Below are 21018 nucleotides of genomic sequence, written 5' to 3' on the forward strand. Positions count from 1 at the left end.
CCTGGGTCCGTCATGGTGTGGGACGGGGCCCAGGACCTCGTCCTTGCTGAGGCTGCTCTTTGGGGTCCCCGTGTGCCTGGGGCTCTGCCTTCAGAGGGGACCAAGGCCCTAGCACCAGTCCCCAGGGCCCACTGCTCTTGAGGCCCAGCCCTATCCCTTCCCCAGTCCCTGTTCTAGATCCTTCTGCCCAAGATCTGCCCATCTCCCTCCTGTAGCGGCCACCCCTCGTAAGACATCCCTGGATGGCCATACCTGCCTCCGCCCTGGTTCCCCACCTGCCCCCCTGCCTCCTTACAACACAGTAGCATCACTCTCTGCAGAGCCCCTCCCATGCTGCCCCCCTCTCCAGGGCCCACAAAGCCCCGCCTATCTGGCCCCCACCAGCCTCCCTCTGCTGCAGTCACAGTGGTGCCTCACCCCAGGGCCTTTGCACACAGCCATTCTGCCTGCCCCAGGTTGGTCTTCCTCAGACCTTTTTGTCCGTTCTTCCTTGTTGATCTCCCCCCCACCCCCGGCCCCCCGCCCCGCCCTGCCCCGCCCTGAACAGCTCCTGTGCCCTCACCCTCATCCCAGTGATGGTGCAATTGTCTCCCCATGTGCCCAGCTCCAGACGCGGGAGCTGGCCCCAATTTCTCTCTGTCCCACACGTCTAATCCATTGGCAAGCCCTGGCCTCTCTCGTGCAAACCACACCTTCAACTGGCAACTTCTCCCGGTTCCCAGTGCTCCCAGTGGGTTTCAAGTGATCAAGCCTCTCGCCTCCATGCTGATCAGCCCCCCAGCCCGAACCCCATCTTGGCTCCTGAGGGTTTACAAACTCAGCCTCAAGTCCCCAGCTTGGCATCGAAAGCCTTTTCCCAATCTGGCACCTCTCTGAGCATCTCACAGCCTCAGTGGCTGACTTCAGGCAGGATTCCTACTCCCGGTCAGAAAAAGGACCAATTCCCTTCTCTCCATCCCGTGAACTAGAATGTTATCTGCCGTCTTTACAGAGTATGTGGGAACCCTAACCTTTAGGGGGAGAGAGAAGATGGGGGCGGGGGGGGGGCAAAAAGAAATGCTGACAGTGTGCCAAGGCCCCGAGGTGAGCTCAGCACGCACACGTGCCCTGTTGCTGTCCACGGATGGTCCCTATCGTACAGACTGGGGGACCAAGTGGAAACCGAGGCTCAGAGGGCAGGTGGCTTGGATAACAAGTGGCTGAGCAGGCTCACCTTGGGGTCTTTTTTCAGGCGCAGGCGATGGCCCCAGTGTGGGCTCAGGGACTGCTGGACCACGCCCCGATGCCTCAGGTGGAAGTACTGCCCGTCAGGAAAGATCTGGGAACGCGAGGGGGCATCCGCAACGATGGCACCTGCCTCCGAGACGGAGTCCCCAGGACGGTGGCCAACATCCTCCCCCAACCAGGTGCGCCGCTGGGGGCTTCAGGTGCCCTCTGGGGGTCCCAGAGTCTGAAGCTGGTCGAGGCCTGGGTGAGCTGGGGGTCCTTGATATCTTGGGTACCCCTCCCGTCTGCCGGAGGGGTGTCCAGCCCCTGCCCCTCCTGTCCCTTCGGATGCCACCCACCTGCCCCAGGTAGACGAAGCCGAATTTGCGCGCCAGGCGCTCGGCCTCCCGGTAACCCTGGGACACCCGCACGGCCCAGCTGCTGACATAGATGGGGACCCTGGCCGAGGACCACCCCACAGGCAGGGGGCCAACGAGGGCCAGGCCCAGAGCCAAGGCAAGGCGCAGCCAGAGCGCAGTCCAGGCGGGCCGCATGGCGGCGGGGGGCGGGGCCGGGGCGGGGCCTCCGAAACCCCTCCCCCCGGCCAAACCGCCGAGTGGGCCCAAGCGCCCGCCCCGCCCCCGGGGCCATAGCAACCCCTGAAAGGCGTCAACTCCCAGGGGTCCTTGTGGCTGTCTCTCCCCCCCCCCTCAAGGAGCGCGAAGATCCGGCCGAAGACGGGGCGGGGGGGGGGGCGGGGAACACCCCCGCCCTGGTCTTCCACAGATCCAAACCCTCTGGAGCCTCAGTCTCCCTCATTTGTACAGTGACCAAAACTTCCGACCGACCTAGAGGAGAGTGTTCAAGGCTGCTCCCCCTGGCCCGCCCCTTTATTCCCGCCCCCTTGCCTGCCCATCCCTCCCTCTAGAATTAGTCCTGCCTCCTACCCGGCCCAACCGGAATTGTTCTTCTGAGTAAGTCCCGCCTCCCCAGCTTAGCTCCGTCCCATCCCCCCTCCTCCGAGAGTCTGTCCCCCGCTCCTTTATGGTCAACCCCGCCCCTCCTCTGTTCTCGCCAATCAGCTCTGGTCTTTCTCCAGTTCCTCCCGTCAGCTCCGCCCCTCGGCACGCTTCTCTCCTCCTCCCCCAGCTCCACCCCCGCAACGGCTCAGCCAATAATCCCCGGCCATGACCCCACCCCTCCAATCAGCTACGTCCCGCTTCCGCTCCGCCAATCGGCACCCTCGGCCTCCGCGCCCCGCCCTCTGCCCCCGGCGTCGCAGCTGGGGCGGCCGCGGCCCGCCAGAGGGCGATGCGGCGGGGGAGAAGGGGCAGGCCCCACCTCCTTTGTCCGCCCTGCCCTCCCATTGGCCGGAGTGGGGGGCAGGGGGCGGAGACCAGCTCGGGGGCGGAGCGGGGCTTCTCGCACCTGGGTAAAGCGGCACGCGCGCTGCGGGGCAGGTGTGCGGGGCCGCGGTCGAGCTCGGGCTGCCAGGCCCCGGCTCGCCGGTGTCATGGACGGCCTGCGCCAGCGCTTCGAGCACTTTCTGGAACAAAGGAACTTGGCCACCGAAGCGCTAAGGGCGCTCGAAGCCAAGACAGGTGTCGACAAGCGGTACTTAGCCACGGGTGAGCAGTCCGGGGCGCTCTGGGCTCCTGTCCCATTTCGCTGATGGGCACACCGAGGCCCTGGGGCAACGGGGTCCCGGGCCTGGCCCCTTCCGGCCGGCGTCTTCTGCACGGTCCGGGCTCGGACGGTGGGGAGCACCCCCCTGGTGAGACAGATCCTGAGGGGTCATGGACCAGGACTTGGCGTCTGCCCGCAGCCCCTCCTCCGCCCCCGCCCTGCGACCTCTGCCTAGTGTCACTCCCTCTCTCGGGCCCAGTAGTGCCTCCACTCCAGTCCTCAGGTCTGGCCACTCCAGTCCTCAGGTCTGGAGACCGTTCGCTGCCCCCTCCGTCGTGGCCCTGGGTGAATTCCAGGCCGAAGTCCGGTTCTTCCAGTTGCTCGGTCCACCCTGGGGGAGGGGAGAGCGGCGGGTAGACAGCCAGTGCCCTGGGAGTCTTGCCACACCCCCGTCCCGCAGGAACATCAGCCTGGAAGCAAGTGTAGAGATTTTCCCATCCCCCCCCCCATGCTCCAGGCCAGGAGGGAAGGGTCACTCCCATTCCCCTCCCCCCATTGTTTTCCTACCAGTCACCTCCCCTTGGCGTGCCCTGTCCCTCTCCCACCCTGTGCTTTGGCCCACTGGGTTGTTTGACCCTGTGGTGGGGTTGGGCAAATATTGGCTGGGGGGCCACAGAGCCGGGAGCCAGCCCTTCTGACTGCTACCCCTCCAGTCCCCCTCCTCTTCCTCTTCCTCGGCGGCCTTGGATGCCCCCTGCCACTCTCCCAAACTGTCTAGTAGGTACTCCTTAAACGCTCCCTCCCCTCTTTTTCCCTGTCCCAGGCCCCACGCCACCTCTTCCAGGAAGCCCCCTGGAGCGAATTCCAGGAACACTTTGTCCAGAAGTGGGGGGGGGGGAGGGTTGGGTGAGGACAGGGACACACGTACTGAGCACCTTCTGTGTGCAGATCCCAGCAGTCCACTTTCCTCCCATTTTCCCCCAGCTGGGGAATCCGTGCCAGGCAGGGAAGGTCCACAGTTTACTCCCCCAGGCCTCCAGTGCCCAGGCCATGTCAGCCTAGCCAGGAACCTGACCCTGGGAGCAGGCCCTGACGTCTCTGCTGACTTTCCACATCCCTGATACCCGTGGGCAGGGCTTTAGTCATAGAGCACTGGGGAGGGGCCTATCGGGGAAGCTGGGAGGCACAGGGGGGGAAACTGAGGCCCAGAGAGTCAGGGGCTTTGTGGAAGGCTGCCTCTGCCCCCCCCACCCCCGTCTGGAGCATTCGCCCCTCCCTACCCCCCCCTCCCTGAGCCCTGTCTGTTGCTGATCTCTGGGATGGTGCCCCCCCTCAGATGTCCAAGGTCATCCTCCCTTGCTGAGGCTGCAAGAATAGGGATTGAGGGAGAGGTGCCCTGGGAAACCTGCTCCCCCCAACTAGCAATTGGGGGTGACATCCCCCTTGGGCCCCACCCGCCCCAGATGGTCAAATCCCCAGCCCAGGTAACAAAGGAAACCCAGATGAGGCAGTGACCAGACCTCCTGGGGCCAACTGGGGAGGCCCCCTTCCCTGTCCTGACCCCAGACCCGAGGGATAAAGACTCACCCAGGTGGAGGGAAGGGAGGGGGTGCCCTTTGGTACGCAAGTGACCTCTGTCTCTACAGATAACCGCCTGGGGAGGAGGCCGGAGGCTGTAAAATGCTCCCAGGAGCCCAGAGGCTCTCTGAGTGACCTTGGTCCCCCCTCCTCCCAGCTGCCCTGTTGTTCTGGCCAGTGAGTGAGACACAGCAGGGAAGCACAGAGACCCGCGCACTTAATGAAGGCAGTGTTTACGAGGACTCTTTGCAGAGCAGCTAACACTCCTGGCTCCCCACCTCCCCCAGCAGTGTGTGCTCCGGGCCCGTCACTGGGAATGTGTTTGTACCCCCAGAAGGTGCTCAGCAAACCTGTAGAAAAGAGGAGCTCTCTCTGTTGAGTGGTATTAGCTATCCCCAAGGCCGCCTGAGGAGGCAGGGTCATTACCACCCCATTGGCAGATGGGGAAACTGAGGCTCCAAGCAGAGAGAAAGACTTGCTCGGTGTCACGCAGTGAGTGGAAAACGTTCAGCTGTCTCCCACTAAGACAACAGCCCTCGCTTGAGGCTATGCTGTCCCCCTCGGGGTACTGAACAATGTCTGGGGACATCTGTGGTTGTCGCGGCTGGGGGCGCTCCTGGCACGGATGAGTGGGGGCCAGGGATGCGGTTCAGCCCCCGCAGCTCCCGGGGCGCCCCCACGAAAGATGTTCTGGCCCAGATTGTCTGCGGTGGCCAGGATGAAAAACCGTATTGAGGGGCGCCTGGGTGGCGCAGTCGGTTAAGCGTCCGACTTCAGCCAGGTCACGATCTCGCGGTCCGGGAGTTCGAGCCCCGCGTCGGGCTCTGGGCTGACGGCTCGGAGCCTGGAGCCTGTTTCCGATTCTGTGTCTCCCTCTCTCTCTGCCCCTCGCCCGCTCATGCTCTGTCTCTCTCTGTCCCAAAAATAAATAAAAAAAATAAATAAAAAACGTTGAAAAAAAAAAAAAAAAGAAAAACCGTATTGAGATAAAGATTACCAGTGTTGCCCTTCTCTGCTCACTGGGAATCAAGTCTTCTTTTTTTAATGTTCATTTATTTTTGAGAGGGAGAGAGACAGAGCTTGAGCGGGGGAGGAGTAGAGAAAGACAGACACACAGAATCCGAAGCAGGCTCCAGGCTCCGAGCTGTCAGCACAGAGCCCGATGCGGGGCTCGAACTCTCGAGCTGTGAGATCTTGACCTGAGCCGCCCAGGCGCCTCCGGGAATCACATCTTAATGGAGGAATGAACAGCCTTACTTCTAGGTTTTTCTCCCGTTGTTTGCATTCAAATGCTGGGCTTTTGTGCCCGGCCCTCCCCTCGGGACCCAGAGTAAGGCAATTAATGATTGCAGGTGGTCACTTACTCATTCAACACGTGTTTATTGGGCAACTACTCTACCCATCAGGGCCAAGGTCCCCACCTGCCCTTGGGGAGTTCACAGTTCGGGGGTGGGGGGGACCGACTGATAACTGGTTGCACATACGAGGAGACACGGAGCTCGGGGCCATAGTAGGCGTCACCAGGGCGCTGCGGGGGCAGCAGGCCTATCCCGGAGGGGTCTCCCGTAGGGGCAGCGAGTGTGGCAGCCTGGGTCTGCCAGGCCAGGAGGAGGCCTCCGGTGCCAGGGTCGGCTCGGAGCGCGCCGCCCTGCCCACACCCTCTCCTCCCGCAGGAGCCGCCACTCTGCTAAGCCTGTATCTTCTGTTCGGCTTCGGGGCGTCTCTACTGTGCAATGTAATCGGATTTGTGTACCCAGCATATGCTTCGTGAGTGCCCGCTGGCTGTCCGGGCGTTGGGAGGGGGTGTCGGGGCTCTGGACAGCCCCTGACTCTGCGCGCCTCCCCGCCCCCAGAATCAAAGCTATCGAGAGCCCAAGCAAAGAAGACGACACTGTGTGGCTCACCTACTGGGTGGTGTATGGACTGTTCGGGCTGGCCGAGTTCTTCAGCGATCTACTCCTGTCCTGGTTCCCTTTCTACTACGCGGGCAAGGTGGGTGGCCCCCGGGACGCACGCAGGTGCCCGGGAGGCCAGGGGTGTGAGGGGGAGACCCGGCCCCTTCTCTGCGGAACTAGCCCCCCGCCCCCACCAGGGGCGTCTGATGGAGGCGGTCCATCTGGTGGGGGAGGCCCGCCCTGCACGGGTCTTGACCCCCCGCCCCGTGCCCGCAGTGCGCCTTCCTGTTGTTCTGCATGGTTCCCGGGCCCTGGAACGGGGCTCACATGCTGTATCATCGCGCGATACGGCCGCTGTTTCTAAAGCACCACGAGGCCGTGGACAGCGTCGTGAGAGACCTCGGCGGGAGAGCCCTGGACGTGGCAGTGGGAATCACCCGGGACGGTGTGTGCTCACAGGGTGCGGGGGCGTCGGTCCGCCGCAGGCCCTGTCCGTCTGTGCCCCCCACCCGCCTGCCCCTGCCCACTTTCCCTCCTGCCCCTGCCCGGCCCCTGTCTGGCCTCCGTGTGGCTGCACCCCCTCACTGTCAGCCTCTCTCTCCTACGCTTTCGGGAACCAGTCATGCAGACCCTGGCCCGCGGCCGGGCTCTCGTCACCCCCGCCGCTGCCCTTGGAGCCCAGCGTACGTACTCCCGGGCCTGGGTGGCAGGGCCCGCGTGTGCGGGCGCTGTCCCCACGGAGGGTGGGAAGACGGCCCCGGCCCCGGCCGCCTTGCCCCCGACTGACTCCCTGCGGCCCCGGGGCCGGGCCTGCCTCACCCCCCCCCACGGCCATCTCTCTGCAGCTCAAGCAAGCGTGACCCAGCCCCAGAAGGACAAGTGAAACCCTCGTCCAGCCGCTACGCAGACCTGCCGCCTGGCGAGCTGGGGGGCACGTCACACCCCAAGCCCTCCACGAACTCCTCGACTGACGCCTCGGGGGAGCCCCCCGCCAGCCCCGCCTCCCCGAGCAAGCCGCTCCCCGGGAGCGCCTCCCAGACCACCTCGGGCCAGTCCCCGCCGGACCCCCCGGCCGGCGGCTCCCGGCTGCCCTCCAAGTCCCAGAGCCGGCTTCGGCTCCGGGCACGAGTGAGCTCCTCCGGCCAGCCGCGCCCCCAGTCATCTGTCACCTCCTCGGGCCAACCCCAGCCGGCCCCCCAGCCCGCGGGCCCCAAGCAGCGCACCAGCACCTCCCCCAGCCAGGGTCCCCCCGTGGCGCAGCCCCCCGGGAAGGCCTCGGACGGGCCGGGGGAGCCGGCCCCCCAGGCCTCCAAGGGCAGCCCACCGCCCACCAGCAGCACCTCGGCGCCCCGGCTGCCGGCCCCCTCCCCGTGCGGGTCCTCGGCCGAGTACACGTCCGAGTCCACCACGGAGGTCACGTGCAGCTGGCCCCACCTCAGACACCGGCTTCGCTGCCTCCAGCACTGCTGGCGGCTGAAGCATCTGGCCTGCTAGGGGGGCTCAATAAAGCTCATCCGACGACCCGTCTGGCCGTGTCCTCGGGGGTGGGGGAGCCCCTGGCCGGCGTCTCCCGATCCGGAGCCGACGCCGTGTGCCCGCTTCGCAGACGAGGAGACTGAGGCCCGGGGAGGCGCCCCCGCCTGCCTGAGGTCTTGCCACGGGGCTGAGAAGGATCACAGAGGAGAGCTCGAGAGAGAATTGGCATCTGAGTCCTTTATTTGGGAAGGGGTCCTGGGGAAAGGACGGAAGGGGGCGGGGTGTGCGATGGGGGGAGAAAGGAGCTCTGGGGGCCAGGGTCACAGACACGCCTGAGGCTTTCCCTGCCCCCGTCCCACCGGGGGTGGGCAAGGGGCAGTGGTCCTCCCCTCCAGCCCGCGCCCCCTGCCAGCAGCACCTGGCCCCGGGACCACAGGGCGCCTCCAGCCAAGGTCGGGGGCCGGAGACTGGGGGAAGACGGGGTGTCGCCCGCAGGGCCTCCTACAGCCCGTGGCTCCTCTCCTGTCTCGTTTTGTCTTTAGTTGGTTTTTTTTTTTTTTTTTAAGTTTACTTCTTCTGAGAGAGAGAATCCCAAGCAGGCTCCCCGCTGTCAGCGCAGAGCCTGACGCGCGGCTTGAACTCACGATCCCTGAAATCATGACCTGAGCTGAAACCGAGAGCTGGACGCTTAACCGGCCGAGCCCCCCCAGCGCCCCTAGTCGGTTTCTTTTTCGACACCAACATGACCCTGATCGTAAAACGAGGCAGAGACACAAGGAAGGAAGGAAGGTGCCCAGCCCGTTGTGTGGATAGAGACGCGAAGAGTCTAAGAAAGGGCAAACTCAATCCAACGGCGTCTTCAAAACAATAGAACACCCCCCATTCGAGGTGGGGTTCCTGGAAGCTGGGTGGGTGGGGGGGCCGCTGAGCAAGGAGCTGGTCTCGGCTGGGAGACACGACCCTGAGCAGGAAGTGGACCCTGGAGTTCTGGCCCAAGGCAGGCGGGGTGTCACCTGTGTCTCCTCCAGAGTCTCAGCCCCACCCGAGAGGGGGCTGTAAGCTCATGGCTCGTCCCATCCAAAGGCAAGTCCCTAGCCAGGCATCTGCAGACACACTAGGAAGGCCCCGGGGCCCCGCAGCGTCCAGCTCGGTCAGCCCCTCACCCAGGACCTGCTTCTCCAAGATCCCAGTTGGTCGCAGCCCCGGGGGAAACACGGAGGAGCGTCAGGATGAACGAGGCACATGCTCACAAGGCTTATACCTCCGTGGTGCTCCGCTGGGGGTGATGCTGCCCCAGGGGCATCAGACGATGTGGAGACGCTTGAGGCGTCTGTGCCGTGTCCCACAATCCCTCTCCCTGCCCCGGCAGTCCCAGCTTGTCCGCAGCTGGTGGTGGCCGCTGGCGAGCGATGGGTCCGATTCATTCATTTGATCAGTCAGCAACTATTGAGCACCCACTGTCTGCCAGGCACTGTTCCAACGGTCAGGGGAAGAGTGATGGCCCAGAGAGAGAAATCTCTGCTCCTGAGGATTTGGGGAGGCGACAATCAGCATGATAAACAGGGGTGTCAGAGGGAGGTGACATGCGGTGGGGAGGTGGGGGGTGGCGGCAACGATATCAGGAACAGTCAGAGAAGGACCTGTCCGCGGGAGTGACATTTGAGTAGAGGCATGAAGGAGATAGGAAAGTCAGGTCAGAGGCACGAGTCTTGCGAAAGCCAGGGCAAAAGTGATCCGGGCAGAGAGAAGAGCACGTACAAAGGTCCTGAGGTAGGACTGTGCCTGGCGGGCTAGAGGAAGAGTGGGGTGGTCAGCGTGGATGGAGCTGAATGAGGGGGAGAAGGGAGGGGAGTCTGGGGTGAGCCTGAGCACACGGACACCCGGAAGGCATGGTGAGGACTTTGGGTTTTGCTTGGGGACGCAGGCTTCGCTGGGATCGAGGGTAACCGTTAACGAGTCCCCCGCCCTGCTGAGAGGTCCACACGGGTTTTGGGGACAGGGATCTGGGAATCTGCTTTTCACTGGCCCAACTGTCTGAACAACGTGGGGTGGCCGTAGTCCGGGGAAAGGGTGGCGGTACCGGGCTCTCTCTGCACCTGGCACTGTCCCCCGCCATCCAAGGGGGACAGCACAATGGGCTCTAGAGGCGTCCTTCCAAAGATGGTCCCCGGCCCACCCAGGGTCAACTCACCACGTGAGAACAATGACATCTAGCCCCTCGGACTTGTTTTGTTTTTCACTTAACATACGGAAGAGTGTAAGCAGTGACTCGGGGACAACACGGCCCCTCCCAGCCACCCGGCAGTGGCCACGTGCTTCCCTGTCCGGCTCAGAGCCGTGTCCATCAGACGCACCGCGTCGCTGGAGGGGTCGCTCACACGGTAGTGTCTGGGGCTGGTGGACACGATTCGTTTGGCTCGTGCGCACCATCCACCGTCGATGGAATGGTCTCCAGCTTGTGGTTACTGCGACTCAAGCTGCCAGGAACATTCTAGAACCGGCTTTCGGTGAGCAGAGCTCTGGTTTCCTCGGGGCGCACACCTGTCAGAGAGCGCAGGGCGAGCATTTCTGAGTGTCGTGGGGTGGCTGGAAAGAGCCACGAGCACGCTGGGAGGCTTAAAATCACAGGCGTTTATTCTCCCACATTCTGGAAGCGGAGGTCAGGGTGTGGCAGGACCGAGCTCCTCCCTCGGCAGGCTCCAGGGCAAGTTCCTGTCCACCTGTCCCAACTCCTGGAGGCCCCAGGCGTCCCTGGGCTCGTGGCCGCGTCCCTCCGGTGCCTGCCTCTGTGGCCATGTGGCTGCCTCCTCTGTCTCCGTCTAACAAAGACACTTGTCACTGGGTTTAGGGCTCACCTTGGTAATCCAGGATGATCTCGTCTTCAGACTCTCAGTTACGTCTGAAAAGGCCCTTTTGCCAAACAAGGTCCTGGTCACAGGTTCCGGAGACTAGGGTTTAGCCCGTCACTGTGCGCGTACCTTCATCTGGAGCAGATGTGGCCAAGCTGTACCCCAAAGTGGTCCCCCCAGTGCCCCCTGTGACCCGCATGTAACCCTGTGGGCTGTAGGACAGCCCGGGGCTCTCAGCGGCGGTGGGGGCCCAGGCCCTCGGTGGGTTAACCCTGGCTCAGAGTCAGAGAGAGTAGGCGGGCCCGGGGCAGGCATTAGGGGGGTGCTGGCCGCAGAGAATTAAAAATAGTAAGAAAAGGGGGCGCCTGGGTGGCGCAGTCGGTTAAGCGTCCGACTTCAGCCAGGTCACGATCTCGCGGTCCGGGAGTTCGAGCCCCGCGTCAGGCTCTGGGCTGATGACTCAGAGCCTGGAGCCTGTTTCCGATTCTGTGTCTCCCTCTCTCTCTGCCCCTCCCCCGTTCATGCTCTGTCTCTCTCTGTCCCAAAAATAAATAAACGTTGAAAAAAAAATAGTAAGAAAAGCATCAGGACCCCAGAGCCAGCGTTCTGTGACGTCGTGGGGAAAAAACTTCAGGGGGCGAAGGAAACAATCTTTGCCAGAATCGCTATGTTACCGACGGGACGCAAGCTTCGAACTCGCATTTGTGTTCTTTACCCTTTAACAGACCCTGTGGGTTCAGAGAAGCCCCAGTGATGACCCACCTGTCGCGGCCAAGGGAGCTCGCTGCAGGGAAGTCTGACCGTCCTCGCTCGTGGTCCCTTCCGGCGACCACATGGGCACTGTGTATCCCCATGGGGACACAGGGACTGCTAAAAACCGAGACCGGGGATTGTAGAGAGGACGACACAGCCCTGGGGTCACCCCGTTTCTGTCATTCTCTGACCATCTGGAGTGCGTGTTCGTGTGCGGGATTTGAACATCTGTACAATTCCAGCGGCTTCTCTCTCTTAAGTGTTCAAGTGTTTGTTTTATTTCCTTTTATTTTAATTTTTAAATTTTTTTTTTTTGAGACAGAGAGAGACAGAGCATGAACAGGGGAGGGTCAGAGAGAGGGGGAGACACAGAACCCGAAGCAGGCTCCAGTCCCCGAGCGGTCAGCACAGAGCCCGACGCGGGGCTCGAACTCACGGACCGTGAGATCATGACCTGAGCCGAAGTCGGACGCTTAACCGACCGAGCCCCCCAGGCGCCCCCTCCTGTTTCTTTTAAAGCGAAGAGCAAATCAGGACATCAAGGGACTGTCCGCGGCGACTGGTATGCGATCGGCCCTGGAAACAATGTTGCCTCACGGAGCGGGGTGCCACTCAGGGGTCCTGTCTGCCAGGGCGCATCCCGCACTGGTCTCTCCTCCACCGGCTGGGCCAGCCGGTCCGGGAGCTCGGGCAGGGCTGCCCCGTGGACGCCCCCGTCCCCGACATAGCCCACTCAGTGGCAGAGGTGCAGGGACAACCTCGGGCAGCCCTGACGGGCACAGAGGGGCCTTGGGTGTAGGTGCCAGTGTCAGGAAGCCAGAGTGTGGGGAGAGGTGTTGCTGAGGAAGGCTAGCACCCAGGGGAGAGGCAGGGGCCCTCTGGGTGCAGGCATCACCAGGTGCCTAGCGTCCCTTCCTTTCCCATCCTACCACTAGGGGGCGCCCAGGCCCCACACCACCCTCCAGCGCTGTGCCCCGTATAACACCGGCGGGGGGCGGGGGGGGGGGCCCAGGGGGGCCCCAGCTTCAGTACTTGCGGGGGGGGGGAATGGGGCCAGGTCTGGAACCCAGAGGCAGGGGAAGGAGTCCGAGGGATGCGGTTCCCATGCTCAGAGCTGCAAGGGGCTGAAAGGATACTTGCAGATGGGGAAACTGAGGCCCAGGGAGGGGCAGGGTCCGGCCACAGGTCACCTGCAAGGTCAGGCACTGAGCCTGAGACCCTCAGTTGAGCGTCCTGTGTCCTAAAGGAAAACACAACCACGGACGGTACAGAAGACCAGAGTGTCCCCAGAAGGTTTGTTGGGTGACACCCTCCAGGTGCCTCCAATTCACACTTGGCCTAGGTCTGCCCTCCTGGCCCCAGAAGACTGATGAGTAGAACATATCCAGGAGAACACAGGAGGACAGGGACCGGGGCCCCGGGTGGCATGAGATGGCAGTGTGGCCCTCAGGGGGCGTGGGGAGGGGGCACCGGACCAGGAGGAGGAGGAGGAGGGCTGGGGTGCACGTGAGAGTGTTGTGCACACATCGTGACAGCATGACCGTGGGTCTGACCACCAGCACATCCTGGAATTTCTGCAGCCGCGTATGTGTCACTGGGGTGTCCTTGTCGTAAAAGGGCTCGCAAAGATTAAATAGGGAGAAACAGGGATGGATAGCAGTGTTGTCCGAAAGAAACCCAGCCAGGGGCATCTGGACAGCTCAGTTGGGGGAGGATGTGATTCTAGGTCTCCGGGTTGTGGGTTCGGGCCCCACATCGGGCGTAGAGATTATTTTAAAAATAAAATCGGAAGGAAGGAAGGAAGGAAGGGACGAAGGGACAAAGGGAGGAAGGAGGAGAAAAGGAAAAAAAGGAAAGAAAGAAAGACCCAGCCAGACTTGCTGAGGCGCTAAAGATTATCTCTGAGCTTCCTGGTGGCCGGGGCAAAAGGGGAAATGGGTACCTTACAGTACCTGGGTAGGCGTGTCTTCTAGGGAGCATGTCTGTTGGAGACGGTGTCTCTGAACACATGAGGCGTATGTGTGTCAGTGAGAAGAGAGAGCACAGAGTGTCAGGGAGTTAAACAGCAGTGAAGGTCCTGGTAGCCAGGGCAAGAGGGGAAACTGCTCTATTCCAAGGTCTTGTTGGGCAGTCTTCCTTTGGGCCATGCTCGTTTGTGACAGTGTCTCTACGAAGGTGAGCATGGGGCAAAGCAAATAAAAGCAGACACAAAGTTTCTAAGTATAAATCATCTATGAGCTTCCTGGCAGTCAGAGTGAGAGAGGAAATAAGAGCGTCTCTTCAGTGTGTCCTCCCTCACCAGTGCCTCCTGCTCATGACAGTGGACCTGACTGGGTGCAGGGACAGCTAAGCATGTGTAGTAGGCGGGAAGCCACTGGAAGCCGGGGCAAGACGGGAGACATGCTGAGCCCGGTCAGGCATGCCTCTGTTGCTGCAGGTGGCGGGGGCCCGGTCCCGCGGCTCAGGCCGGGCAGTGTCGGGCAGCCAGGCGCACGCGGCTGTCCTCGGCAGGGCTCCACGCTCGGGCGTAGCCAGTGTGGGGCAGCAGCAGCCGGTCCCGAGTGCCGTCAGGGCTGATGAGGCGCTGGACAGCCAGCAGGTACTCGCGATGGAGGTCCAGCCGCGGGCAGGGGCAGCGACCCAGGGCCCACACGTACTCCAGGGCCCGCAGTGGCGAGCGGTTCTTATAGATGAGCTGCACGCGAACCTCATAGCGCGTCTCCTGGGCCTGTTGGAGGCGGCTCAGCACTCGGGCCCTGAACACTGTGGGCAGGACTTTGCTGAGGCCGACGGGACACTCCACCCTGGGCACCCCCCCCCAGGTGCACCCCGCTGCCAGAGAAAGGAACCGGGGCCAGATGGGGCACTGGGGGTCCCTGGGGACTGTGGAGAGGGGCCTGGGATCAATGAGGGGTCCAAGTTCAGATGAGGGCAAAGGGTCAGATCAAGGAGTCCCATTAGGGGGAGAAGGAGTCAAGGTGGAGTCAGGTCAAGGAGTCAAGGGTAAAGTCAGATCGCCGTCAGGGGTCAGCAGGACGGGGCTGAAGTTCAGGTCAACCAGGAGTCAGGTAGCGGTTGGGGTTAGGAGTCTCTCACCGAAGTCGCCGCCGCAATAGTGCAGCAGCCGGTGCGCGCGACCTCGAGCGTCTGGGCACGGAGAGCAGGGGTCTGTGGGGGGCGCACAGTGAGGGGCACGGACCTCACCTCCCTACTAGCTCCCACCGGGCCGTCCCCACCTCACCTGGGGCGGGGGGCGGGGTCCTCGGGGAACCGGCAGCTGGGGCCGCGGGGGCTTCAGCGGGTTGTGGTTCCACCTCCCGAGGCTGCGGCTGCCGCAGGGACCAGCCCAGGGCCTGCGCCTGCGCCTGGAAGGGGCCGTAGCGCTCCCGAGGGAGCCAGAACTCGAACTCGATGCCGGGGTTGGGCTCCTGCAGGAGGACCTGGAGGGGTGTCACGCCGAGGGAGCCGCACTCGGACCCGATGGCCCAGCTTCCCCCCTCTGGCCCCCGTCCCCCCGCCCCCATCCAGTAGCCAAGCGCCCCCTCCATCTCCCAGCTGCCCCCGCAGAGCCTGGGCCGCACCTGCAGGAGCAGGTCTTGGGAGGTGGGCCCAGCCGCGCGCAGCGTCTCCTCTGGCCCCGCAGCGCGGGTGTAGACCACGCGGGTGCCCGCCGCCTCGTAGGTCCCGGGTGGGCTGACCGCCCAGTTCCCGTTGAGCACGTGGCGCCCGTCGACCCCTATCAGCGCTGCAAGGGAAAGGTCAGCCCGGGCTCCGGGAACCGGCCCGTTCCGCCTCCCGCACCCCTTCCCCCCCCAGCCGCAGCCGCAGCCTCCCCGGCTGTATCCGAGGCGGCCAGCAAGACGCCTCCCCCTTCGGGCCCTGCGATACCCAGGTGGTTGCGGCTCCGGTGGGCTACGCGGATGTGCCTGGCGCCCTCGGGGATCAAGGTCACGTTCCAGTACCCAGCGAAGGCACCTGGGCGGAAGGAAAGGAGGGCGTTGGGCGCGAGTGGGCGGGTATTTGAGGGATGAGTTGAGGATTAAATGAGATACTGCGGTAAGCAGCTTAGCCAGGGTCCTGGCACCTCCACAACGCTCGGTAAACTTTTGGAGGTAAGATTATTCTCGCTTAAGTGCAGCTGGGAAAGAGTTAAAACCCCATCTGTTCCGGGAAGGGCGGGACCATCTGACAGTAACCAGTCAGAATGAAGAGAGGGAGGGGGCTGGGCCACGGACTGCCCAATCAGCTCGGGATTTCGCTTCCGGGCCCGAGGCTCGTTAAAGGGCCCGCTCTGGGCAAGCGGGTACGACGGGGAGGGCGGTCACCGGAGTCACGGAACACGCGCTGCACGAAAAGGCACGACTCGTTGGCGCCGCCGCAGCGGCCGCAGTGATCTTCGCGGGCGTCCGAGCCCAGCAAACCGTCACAGCCGGCGCTCTACAGGGGCGGGGAGGACGAGCGCGGCTTCGCGGACAGCCCCTGGCCTGGGACAGCCCTAGGAGGCGGGGTAGGGGCGGGGCCTAAGGGGAAAGGGGCGGAGTGGAGCCTCGCATGGGCGGGACACGGGGCGGGGGGGGGAGGGGGGTGCGGTGCGGGGGGCGGGGCTTGGAGAAGGGGGCGGGACCCGGGAGAGAAAGGAGTGGGGTCCGTGGCCAGGGCCTGGATGTGAGGTGGACGGGGGGCGGGGCCCGGCGAGGCCTTACGAGGCAGCGGCCGGCCACGCAGAGCCCCTGGGCCCCGGGGCTGCAAGGGGTGCCGTCCAGGACGCGGCCGAAGGTGTGGTAGAAGGCGTGCCCCTCGGCCAGGCAGTGAAGGTCGCACTGGTTGGGCGCTGGGGACAGAAGGAATTGTTGGGCCAGTCCAGGACGTCTGTCGGGGCTTCTGGCCTCCTCCCCCTCAGGCATGTGAGGCCCAGGGACTCAGCCAAAGCCACACTTGGAGGCTTTGGTTAGAGCCAGAATTGGAACTTAGGTGGCGTCTGCCTTCAGCTCCCAGACCCTCCCAAGCAAGTACCCGGGGCAAGTACCCGGGGCCGATGCATGCATGCATGCATGCATGCATGCATGCATTCCTGTCAAGCCCTAACATTAGGGAGCCCATTGTTCATACTTTCGTCCTGCAAACATTCACAGAGCACCTACTACCTTCCCGACACCGTTCCAGGCTCTGGGGTATGGCAGTGGGCAGAAGTCACTCAGCACACGGGCCCTGCACCCAGCATGTGCCCAATAAAAAGTGCCCAGTGCTGGAGCACCTGGGTGGCTCAGTCAGTTACGTGTCTGACTTCGGCTCAGGTCATGATCTCACAGTTTGTGAGTTCGGGCCCTGCACTGGGCTCTCTGCGGTGGGCACAGAGCTGGCTTTGAATCCTCTGTCCCCCTCTCTCTCTGCCCCTTCCTCTCTCTCTCTCTCTCTCTCTCTCTCTCTCTCTCAAAAATAAATAAACATTGGGAGAAAAAGAATTTTAAAAAAGGAGTATTCAGTACTGACTGAATGCGGAGCAGCTGGGTGTGTCACTGGCCCTCCCCCGGACTCAGTTTCCCGGCTGCCTGGCAGTGGGGCACAGTGGACAGTCTGGTCGCAGGCTCAAGCTCCCAGCCGCAGGGATCCGTGCTCCTCCTGGCTCCCACTTCTCTGAGCCTGGCTGGCAGACCCTGCCTGGCACAGAGCCCAAGCTGGCCTTGGAGGGCCTCTGAGGGGGTGGGGGGGATCATGGCAAATTTCCTCTAATTCTTAGGGGGGAAAAACACACCAAAAACCCAAAACACCCACGAGGCTGACCGATGGAATCTTCTCCATTGTCAGCTTTTCTTATCTGTATCTGCTTTCACTATGGTGTCTAAAGCTGTTTCCCTTAAATGCGGAGGCACACTGCCCCGGGCACACAGTTACATAACTTGCTATTTTCAGCTAAATGCGGCAACAATTCCTGCCACCGGGATAAGTTTGAGAACTGTTGGCCTCGGGATACGGCTCCACGCAAATCCTCAGGCTGTGTTCAACCCCGTGCAGAACAAACCCTGCCTCCCTGTGCTGCTTTCCCCTCCACTTCAACTCCTATGCATCCTTCAAAGCCCCAGTGCTGATGTTCTCTTGCAATCCTCCGGTCGTCTTTCTTTCTCAGCAGCCCCTCCTCCCTGCCTCCTGTGGACCAACAACAGGAGGCAAGGCTACTCACCACCGTAGAAGGGCACCCACTGGTAAGTCTTCTGGGTGCCTAGGACAGGGTGGCCATTGTAGAGGGCACACTGGAGGTCTCGGAATGGAATGGCCCCTGGGGGGCAGTCCTGAGGACAAAGATGGGTAGGTCCGAGGCTGGGAGAGCCCCAGGGGAGCCCAGAGAGCCTGGCAGGGTGGCAGGTGTATTTGGGGGGCACGAGTGGGGAAGCAGGAAGTCTTCAAGGCGCACCCGAGGGCCCCGGAGGCGGACAGAACTTACCGGCAAATGGCAGAGGCGGTACTCATGGCTGTCTCCCCAGCATGTGTCTAACCCGGGAGGCCTACAAGGAACAGGAGGGCCAGAGTGTGGTCAGGACCCCCAGTAACCCTCTTTCCAGAGCTGGCCTGCCCACCCTTGGGCCCGGCCGCCCCCACCCACATTCCAGCCGGATCAGTGGGATTAGAAGGCACAGCATGTGTGGGCAGGCAGAGGGTGCGGCCAGCAGTGGGGCGGGCTGGCGGGAGAGGAGGGGCAGGCACCCCCCTCCCACCCCACCCTGCTAAGCCCCAGCTTTCTGCGCTCACCAGATGCAGCGACGGCTGCGCACAGAGACACCCCGCCCACAAGAGCTGGAACAGCGACTCCAGGAACCCCAGGGGGTCCACTCACCTGGACCCTACTTGGGGAGAGAGAGGCACCATCGGCCTGGAGAGAAGCCAGTGGCCCCCCCGCCGCCGGCCAGGTCCCCAAGCCCGCTGGCTCCCTGGACTCGTGTCCCCCCTTACCTGGGCACTGCCCCCTAAACCACAGTTCAGGAGGGTCCACAGCAGAAGCAGGTTCTGGAGGGGGCGGGGTGGGGGGGAGCAGAGAGGGCGCGGCAGTGGGGGCGCCAGCAGGCCGGGGTCGGAACCCCAGCTCTGTGCCCACTGGCTGTGTGATGCGGGGCAGTCATTTAACCTCTCCGGGCCTCTGTTCTCGTCTCTGAAAAGTGGGGTAATAACAGGGCCCCCGTTACAGGAAAGTCTGAGGGGTCCGTCAGACCAGATAAGGAAAGCAGGCTGCACAGAGCCTGGTGAGGGGGAGGGAGAGCTCAAAGAATTATCTGCTTTTATTGCTATTGTTTGTCGTCTGATTACATGCACACAGCAAGTGCTCAATCTGTGTCTGATTATGGAAGGAATCATTCCAGGACAGTGCACGGGAATCTCCGGTGTCGGGACCCCGTCACCACTCTCCCCACCGTCAATGCGTCTACCTTTCTGTGTGGCCAAGGGCCAGCCACTCCACATCCCCAGGCCTCAGGTTCCCCATCTGTACAATGGGGATCAGCTGGTCTCAGTCCAGCGCTGTACGAGGGACTGTGGAGAAGGTGCGGCTGGCGGGGCTGGCTCGGGGGCTGAGTCCCGGGCAGAAGCCCCCTGGCTGCACCTGGGCCTCCAGGGCCACCTCGGCTCCCGGACCTGTGGTGGCAGGGAGCCCCTGGATTGGGGGTCACAAGGCGGGTTGACCTGGCCCCAGTCCAGCCGGGGCCCCGTGACCTCATGTGCAGAGGATGTGGGCTCCACCAAGGGCAGCCTGCAGAGGAAAAGGAGACATTGATGAGGGTGGTGCAGGAAAGAGGGAGGCCCCTGGGGGTGAGTGGACTGGGGGGGCAGACTTGTCTGCCAGGGCCTCAGTTTCCCCATCTGTCAGAGAAAGGGTGAAGTCCCTTGCCATCCACACCCTCCTCGTGACCATGGCATTGCCAGAGAAAGGCGGAGGGAAGGGGCCACCCCGTGAGTCCTTTCTCAGGCCAGGGCCAGCGCGCCCGAAGGACTGAAAGAACCAGCTGGAGTTTTCCAGCCCTGAGTTTCAGGGCCCTGGTCCTGTACCAGTGGACTCTGGACCCTCTCCAGCCTCAGTTTCCCTGGTTCTCAGGCTCTGACATCCGGACCTGGGGCATCGGGCGCTGGGACGCATGGTGGCCCCGGGTGCTGAGAACCTTGGGGACCACTGGGCAGGGCCCTTCTCTGCCCAGAGCTGTGTGGCCGGCTGTATCTGAACCCCGAGTCCGGGCTGGCCTTGGAGAGCTCAGATGGGGAGGGGAGGGGGGGCTTGGCCTTTTCACACGCAGCCCCCTCGCACCACGCACACCGAGCGCTAGCCCCTGGGGCGGGAGTCCAAACCCGGTGCTAGAAGCGCCATTTTTCTGCTCCCCAGAGAACCCTCCCGGAGGAGTATGACACATCCCGTTTTGGCCGCGCCCCAGCCTGCAGGTGTGATCCCGGAGCAAGCCACACCTCTAGGCCTCAGTTTCCCCAGGAGGGGGCGGGGATGAGCTCTCTCCCACCCTGGGATCGCTGCCAGGCCAGCCCCTCACCGGCCCGGGCCCGGGGACGGGGAGGAGACGCCGGCCGGGATTGTGGGGGGATAGGAAGAGGGACTTACCGGCTACGGAGAGCCCAGGCGGCACGTCCCGGCTCCCCGGGCGGCCGCAGGACAGGCGGAAGCGGCGGGGCCCGCGGGGAGGGGCGGGGGGGAGCCAGGAGCAGCCCCTCCCACCCGGCCTCCCAGGGCGCGCCCAGGCCGGGGTCCGGCGGAGGGGCAGCCCCGTGCGCCCTCGCGCGGCGGTTGCGCGCCTCGGCGCGGATCTACGGCAGGGGACTGCCCCGCGCGGGCGCCGGCGCCTCAGACCACGGCCTGGTGTTCCAGAGTCCGTATCCCGGTGACCTTGGAAAGCCCCGGGGCGGGGGAGACGTGAGGGAACCGACCGCCTCTACCCCCCCCCCCACCCCGGGGCTGCTATTCCTGGCGTCGCGCTCAGGGCCCGGGAATGTGCGAGAACCGAGGTGGCCCTGCCGTGGTTCCGGGAGTCCGGGACGCTGTCCCGTTTCCACCGACACCCAGATCGCGTCCCCGCGAGGGTCCCCGTTCCCGGTCAGTACCTCCCTCCCCTGGTCCTCCCCCCGAAGCCTCCCTCAAGGTTACCCTACTGAGGAACCCGCGCGCCCGGTTGCAATCCTGAGGCTCCCACTCCCGGTCCCGGCCACCCCAGAGCAGGGCCCCAACGCACTGGGAGAAGCTCAGCTCGAGGGGCCGGGCGTGGGGGGCGGAGAGCCCCCTTCCAGGCCCTCCAGGAGCATTCCCGGGCACTGCTGTCACCAGAGGACGTGCCCCACCCTGCCTTCCGCCCTCCCAGGCTGAGCAGCGATTTGGAACCAGACCCTCTCGCACAGGGGCGTGCCCCCGCCCCATGACTTATTTTCCCATCCGGACAGTGGGGTCCGCAGGGTTCCTCACCCAGACACTTCCAAGTGGACCTCAGCTGTTTCCGGGGACTGGCTAGGACAGGGTCCCCCTAGGGCTCCTCATCACCCCCGCCTTTCCCAGCTTAGCATGGGCACACTGGCCCCTCACCCTGCCCACGCAGGGAGGCAGCAGGGGCCCTGTGCTCACCCCTCCCCTGCCTCCTTGCTGTTGCCCGTGAGGCTTCCTG

The 21018-nt window shown here is 63.6% G+C and overlaps 3 protein-coding genes across 4 annotated transcripts in view; 2 read left to right on the forward strand and 1 right to left on the reverse strand.

Annotated features, from left to right (window-relative positions):
* APC2 (APC regulator of WNT signaling pathway 2) overlaps positions 1 to 231 on the forward strand; it is a 9123-nt gene extending 8892 nt beyond the window's left edge. Inside the window, exon 9 of the mRNA XM_030335062.1 lies at positions 178 to 231. Coding sequence (XP_030190922.1) covers positions 178 to 231 — 54 coding nt within the window. The remainder of the gene's footprint in view (positions 1 to 177) is intronic.
* Positions 232 to 2682: 2451 nt separating this feature from the next.
* Positions 2683 to 7259, forward strand: REEP6 (receptor accessory protein 6). 2 transcript variants are annotated; one of them, XM_030336567.1, is made up of 6 exons: positions 2683 to 2834; positions 6084 to 6177; positions 6264 to 6402; positions 6582 to 6750; positions 6926 to 6988; positions 7151 to 7259. In XM_030336567.1, exons 1-6 carry the CDS (start codon positions 2720 to 2722, stop codon positions 7186 to 7188), a joined length of 618 nt encoding a protein of 205 aa, XP_030192427.1. In that variant the 5' UTR covers positions 2683 to 2719; the 3' UTR covers positions 7189 to 7259. The 2 variants fall into 2 exon arrangements, with proteins under 2 accessions (XP_030192427.1, XP_030192419.1); XM_030336559.1 differs by lacking the exon at positions 6926 to 6988.
* Positions 7260 to 13264: 6005 nt separating this feature from the next.
* Positions 13265 to 20021, reverse strand: ADAMTSL5 (ADAMTS like 5). The gene is made up of 13 exons (XM_030336078.1): positions 19971 to 20021; positions 18799 to 19118; positions 18329 to 18524; positions 18128 to 18219; positions 17823 to 17883; positions 17562 to 17670; positions 16087 to 16214; positions 15709 to 15820; positions 15272 to 15358; positions 14965 to 15128; positions 14625 to 14823; positions 14480 to 14551; positions 13265 to 14146 (listed from the first exon to the last, which is right to left on the reverse strand). Exons 2-13 carry the CDS (start codon positions 18852 to 18854, stop codon positions 13845 to 13847), a joined length of 1578 nt encoding a protein of 525 aa, XP_030191938.1. The 5' UTR covers positions 18855 to 19118; positions 19971 to 20021; the 3' UTR covers positions 13265 to 13844.
* Between the last annotated feature and the right edge of the window lie 997 nt (positions 20022 to 21018).

Source organism: Lynx canadensis, chromosome A2, assembly GCF_007474595.2.
Source record: "Lynx canadensis isolate LIC74 chromosome A2, mLynCan4.pri.v2, whole genome shotgun sequence".
NCBI lineage: Eukaryota > Metazoa > Chordata > Mammalia > Carnivora > Felidae > Lynx > Lynx canadensis.

Excerpts from the sequence above, each read along its gene's own strand:
- ADAMTSL5 (XM_030336078.1), bottom strand. The coding sequence starts at position 18,854 with ATGGGGAACCTGAGGCCTGGGGATGTGGAGTGGCTGGCCCTTGGCCAC. Across the intron at positions 17,884-18,127 it reads CGCAGCCGTCGCTGCATCTG|GCCTCCCGGGTTAGACACAT; the intron begins GTGAGCGCAGAA and ends TGTTCCTTGTAG. Across the intron at positions 16,215-17,561 it reads GTGGGTGCCCTTCTACGGTG|CGCCCAACCAGTGCGACCTT; the intron begins GTGAGTAGCCTT and ends TTCTGTCCCCAG.
- REEP6 (XM_030336567.1), top strand. The coding sequence starts at position 2,720 with ATGGACGGCCTGCGCCAGCGCTTCGAGCACTTTCTGGAACAAAGGAAC. Across the intron at positions 6,178-6,263 it reads GTGTACCCAGCATATGCTTC|AATCAAAGCTATCGAGAGCC; the intron begins GTGAGTGCCCGC and ends CCCCGCCCCCAG. Across the intron at positions 6,403-6,581 it reads CTTTCTACTACGCGGGCAAG|TGCGCCTTCCTGTTGTTCTG; the intron begins GTGGGTGGCCCC and ends CCGTGCCCGCAG.